This window comes from Bombina bombina, chromosome 1, assembly GCF_027579735.1.
Source record: "Bombina bombina isolate aBomBom1 chromosome 1, aBomBom1.pri, whole genome shotgun sequence".
In the NCBI taxonomy this organism is placed as follows: domain Eukaryota; kingdom Metazoa; phylum Chordata; class Amphibia; order Anura; family Bombinatoridae; genus Bombina; species Bombina bombina.
In genome coordinates, this window is record NC_069499.1 from 353324315 (window position 1) to 353330026 (window position 5712).

The following is a 5712-nucleotide window of genomic DNA, read 5'->3' on the forward strand; positions in this document are numbered from 1 at the left end:
ACAAGATCCCAATGAGCATGAGAAAGAAATTTGGAGAAGGGCAACGAACAAAGAACATGTAAACATGACAAACAATGCTGTATGCTCAAACATCTAAAAGAGGAATAGCAAGCCGGCAGCCCAAGGGCCTCATGTGGCCCTCTGAACTAGTATCCAAGACCCCAATGACAAAATAGAACTAAGAATGTGAGTCAAAGGTTTGTTGTGCCAGGAAAAGACAGAAATATAATGTGTGCTTTGGGTGGCCAACACTCAAAAGAACCCTCTAGATGGGAAACAGAAGATTAGGGTACCCTGCAACTTTACCTAAATCCCCTGTGTCAAGTAACATTTTTAGGAAGACTATTATTTGTGTGTCCCTTAAAGGGACATAATATACCCAATATGCTAAATCACTTGAAAGTGACGCACCATAAATGTAAAAAGCTGACAAGAAAATATCATATTAACTTTTTAATGTAAAAAAGGAAGATATTCTACCTCAAATTTTCTTCAGCTCACAATAGTAAGTGTTCTGTGAATAGTTATCCTTAATTATACCTTGGACACGTTTTTGAATACTACAAAGTGGAATCATTGCACTTTATACCGAAATCATATGAAATAGTTTTTAATTATTGTATGTTCCACCGGTGGATATTTATTATTGTACTCATTTGATAGAATATTTTGTTATTATTAAACACTTTATATTTAATTGTTCCTAGTGTGTGAGTGTTTTAGCTATTGTATAGCTTAAAGCCCCTTTTACAATGTGATGTGGCTACTTAAATTTTTGGGTAAAATATCTTCCTTTTTTATGTATTCAGGTGACATTTTCTAGTCAGCTTTTTACAGCTATGCTGCATCACTTTCAAGTGCTTCAACATTTGGGTATTATGTCCCTTTTAAGGTTTCAAAAATATTGACCTGTGGCTTCCATGTGTTAGGAAGTTGGTCAACCCTGATCTCAAAGATTTCAAGGTCATGTTTTCTGGAAAATAAATCTGATCCGTGTCCTATAAGAAGTGACTTGGAGAAAATAGCTTGCTTACACTAATACTCTTAAAAGGTTTTGCCAACACCTTTAAAGCTATAGCTTCAGATGGCCAAATAAGATTAGACCCATAATAAGGAATGTCAGAAAAATATACATTAACATTAATTTTCACTAGTCCTGAAGTTTAGGAGGTAATTGAAAGATCTTTTTAAAAGCAGGTTCCATTCTGCAAATCAGCATATATACCAAAGGCTTTTCTTTATGGAACTGTATCACTGATTTAGCAAAACAGATACATGGCATAATCAGACATAATTGAAATATAGGATTTCTGACTAAACCTAGATAACCCCTCAGAAATTTAGGAGAGAAATAAAGGATTTGACTGGAAAAATCGTAAAACCGTAAATGCAGAATTAAACAACGTATGGACATGACATATGTTTAATACTTTCTTTTTACATTTCACATGCAATAAATCTGCCTTAAACAGCTGACAAAGGTCTAATCATTTGTCCTCCTAAACATAGAAAAGCCATCAGGGGTAGTATAGAATCTGATTGTGGAGGATTCAGAATCTGAGGTCACATTGAAAGCACCAAATTTTACATGTTGTATGACAAGGCTTGAATTCATACACAGATAACTACAACACCTGACAACCCCCAGGATCAATATTTGTGTGCAGTATTTGTGGAACTATGAAAGTCTTATTTCTTAAATGTATCTTATTGTGCACATTTGTTTTATGTTACTAAAGCTCTCAGAAATCGTGTGTAGCCAGCGTCACAATGCCCCACTGTACTTACATTAGATGCTCCAACAGGGACACGTTGCAGAATTGGTATACTTTGCCTCTAAAAGCACATTCATGGCTGTCACTGGCCTATTAGTGTGTTGGTAATGTTATTTCAGATCAGTGCATCTGTAGGATGCCTGGTTGCTTTGGTCATGCTGGCTGCGATTTACTTGCAATTGTGCGCTGGTATTACAAAGTGGAGCGCTAATATCCCTTGCTCGCAAGCGATATTTAGCGCTCTACTTGTAATCTGGGCCAAAGTGAGTAACTTAGCTCCTGGAAGGCTTATATAGTGAGGCTGAATTATGTATTTATATTCATAAAGAGCAGGTATAAAAATGATACTACTTTCAGATAAAACAAAAGTTTAATTAACATGTTCTCAAGTCAGATGGAATGAATTAGAATTTGTCTTCTTATGGATGCCAGCTCCACTTGATTGAATTTTCTTGCTGCTTCATCACAGAAAATACCCACACTTTCTTGTAAAAATAAAAAAAGAACAAACATATGGTGTATGTTTTCGTATACACATATATTTAGTACATACAAGAATTCAACAGCGTGTAAATAAAATCTTACAATATAGGGCAACAAAGGGCAGCACATCTGACTCAAGATTCTGGAGCCACATAGGTTTTGTTGATGTTTTCTTTGTGTGCTGGTAGCGGTTTATGCTTAAGCCACACAAAAATGTGTTCTATAATCCATTACATCCCTTTCACCAGGGGAATAAAACAGCCTAAATGCCGAGATATTTAAGTCCTCAGTTCAGAAACGAAACATGAGAATTATTTTGTGGTTACCGACATTAAAACAATCTCAGCATTGATTCATGAATGGGAGCAATTGTAAATAGCTTTAATATTTACATTGCACTGCTTAAAAAAACCAATGTGATAACCCATTTTATTATTGCACTATTGCTTGCATATAACTGTATGTTTACCCCTGCAAATGAATTAAAGACACAGTTAAAGTCAGCTCCAGAGCAGCAATGCACTACAGGGCGCTCACTGAAAACACATCTGGTGAGCCAATGACCAAGAGGCATATGTGTAGTCACCAATCGGTAGCTAGCTATAAGCAGTGTTTTGCTGCTCTTGAGCCTACCTAGGTATGCTTTTCAGCAAAGGACACCAAACGAACAAAGTAAATTTGATTATAGAAGTGGATTGAAAAGTACCTTAAAAAATTGTATGTTCTATCGGAATCATGAAAGAGGATTTTGACTGGCATGCCCCTTTAACTATAACCAACATTCACTGTTAAAAGACAAAAAAGTAGTGAATCAATAATCTGCAGCCTTTTCCTTGCAATCATATAGGCCCAAGGTATTAATACAACCTTCTTTCATATATTGTAAGGTGTTATATATACACATTTATGTGTGCTTTCATTCTTTTAATACTAAATATATAACTGTATTTTTTAGACACAAGAAAAAAAAAGTAGTAGTTGATTAACTAGAAAAAGATGTTCTCTTTTTTCCCATGCAAGAGTAACAGATACACACAAAATGGACACAACAGAGGTTCCACAGTTCCGAGGCCATAGTATCATTGGAACATACTTGCTTCAGTTGTCTTTTCTGTCTGGACAGCAACCGGCAATGCATAATGTCTGTATAACACACATAAAGGGCAGTGGAGTCTCATACAAGAAAAACAGGTAATAAAAAAATACCCCAAAAATAAAATAAAAAACTTACTAAAAGTGTCAAGAAATGACTTCTCAACAGCTGTCAGTAATTATAACTACTGTAGTCACTTTCTGGTCTCCAGTTCAGTGGCATTGGTCCTGTGGTGCAAAAGGTGCTAAAAAGTACACTATTGTGAGACCAGGTCCTTTATCATATTCTAGTTGTAGCTTGTCCTCTCACAACTGGTTGTATTGCTTCAAGCTGAGATATCACAACAGAGATATATGGACGATTTTGATAATTAACCACCATCATTGAGGAGAGTAGTGACTCCAGCTCCCGTGAGTACCTGAGACAAGGAGACAATGAGACATAATGAGCTAAACTCCCATCTCTCTGCCTCCCAACAGGTTTGGAGAGCAATACCTTACCTATTATTTGAAGGGATAGAGAGGTTATTCTGAACAGCCAAAGCCACACTGTCTCCCTTCTGGAAAATCATATCATAGGGACCTTCACCAAACATCATGGAGAACAACACACACCCAAGAGACTGAGGAAAATGCGCAGATTAATGGTTAGACTTTTATGTGCATATTTAGTATTAACTCATCATGACAACAGTATCAATAAATCAGTGATTTATTAAGGGAGTCACTTTTATGGGTAAAGAGAGTCAGAGAATGCTTACCCATATATCAGTCCTCTCGTCAATGACACATTCACTGTTAACATTGAACAATTCTGGTGCCCTATAAGAAATAGTACACCGCTGAGCCGCCCAATCCTGAGGAAGTAAAGGACATAATGTGTCAAATAACATCTCTTTTTTATGATAATACATAATAAGAGGAACAAATGAAACTGTGTGATTGGTTTATGATTGCACGTCATGTAGCTATATAGTGTATAACATACAGAAGTCTGGTAATAATTGTAACCAATGCAAACTTTTAGGGAATGGCAAGGTATGACACAAACCAAGTCTTCACTAAAACAAGACACACCAATGCCAGCTTTCTGAGCAGATATGTAGTCACGTAGCATGTATGCCACTAAAACAGTAGACACACACTTTTTCATAATGGAAGTATATTGCCAAAATGCTCCTATTTAAAATTGAGATGCAATTGTGCACATATCCATTATGACCTTTATGTACCTTTAAAAGGGGCAGTAAACATCCTGTAAGTACAAGACATTTCTGTTGTGTTGCTATAAAATAACATCAGCCAAGTATTGTTTTTAAAACAAATTAACATCCTTTTTACTGCAACTATTTTGCAATAGCCAAACTTCACCCACTATTTGCCTTATTTGGAGGAGCCAATCTGGTCTTGAGTCTGCAGAGAACAAGGCTAGTCAAAATAATAAATTTAGTATAAAGCAAATTATTTTGCAGTTTTTAATCTGATCAAGCCAATTAGGGACGGATATATAGCAGAGTTAGCTTTGAGAAGTCAGCAGGGTGTATTTCAAATCCTGAGAATTAGAAATTGCTATTCCCCCCCAGGGATAAATTACATGAAATAAATAATGAAATGTATTGCACCGTGCACATAACTATATATACACACATACATACATATCTATATATATATATATATATCTATCTTTTGGGTACAAAAGCATTCTCACCAAACTGGTCAGGTAGGCAGCGGGGTGGAAAAATATACTTATTTCTTGCTAAAATATACACACACACACACACACACACATATATATATATACACATACATACATACATACACACACACACACATAAGCAATTAGGAACAATTCTAACATTGAGAAGGGGGTCTCACAGGTAGAGGAGATGCAAGACATATTCCTTAAGAGAGGATACAATAAAGCAATGATAGACTCTGTCAAAAAACTACTGAAAGATACAACTCCAGAGAAATTGTTACAAAAGCAAGTGAGGAATCAAGAAAAGGATAACATTATTTTTACTACCACTTTTGCTTCTTATACATCCAAAGTGGGACGTTCTATTAAGGAGTTCTGGCATATTCTGCTAACAGACACCAAGTTAAAATTTACCAAAGACATCACCCCTATCGTAGGTTACAGACGTAACACCAATCTGAGGGACCTATTGGTTATCACAGATCCTATAAGAAGCTACATGAAAGAGGACGTACATAGATCACGTAAAGGATGTTACAAGTGCCCGAACTGCACCAACTGCAATGGACGGATTGCAACTAAAACATTCAATCATCCTCATAATAGTAAAAAGTATACCATAAATCATTCAATCACATGCACCACTACACATGTGGTCTACAT

General features: G+C 36.0%; 2 protein-coding genes across 6 annotated transcripts in view; one reads left to right on the plus strand and one right to left on the minus strand.

The window, feature by feature from the left end:
- Positions 1-1409: 1409 nt before the first annotated feature.
- The window catches only part of STK16 (serine/threonine kinase 16), a 75799-nt gene continuing 71496 nt past the window's right edge, over positions 1410-5712 (minus strand). For all 5 annotated transcript variants that reach the window (XM_053698193.1, XM_053698189.1, XM_053698190.1 and 2 more), the window contains 3 exons: positions 4112-4207; positions 3852-3973; positions 1410-3769 (listed from right to left, as the gene is read on the minus strand). In XM_053698193.1, coding sequence (XP_053554168.1) covers positions 3631-3769; positions 3852-3973; positions 4112-4207 — 357 coding nt within the window. In that variant the 3' untranslated portion in view covers positions 1410-3630. The remainder of the gene's footprint in view (positions 3770-3851; positions 3974-4111; positions 4208-5712) is intronic.
- The window catches only part of LOC128645308 (beta-galactosidase), a 187495-nt gene continuing 185565 nt past the window's right edge, over positions 3783-5712 (plus strand). Inside the window, exon 1 of the mRNA XM_053698186.1 lies at positions 3783-3997. The gene's annotated coding sequence lies outside the window, so the exon portion shown is untranslated. The remainder of the gene's footprint in view (positions 3998-5712) is intronic.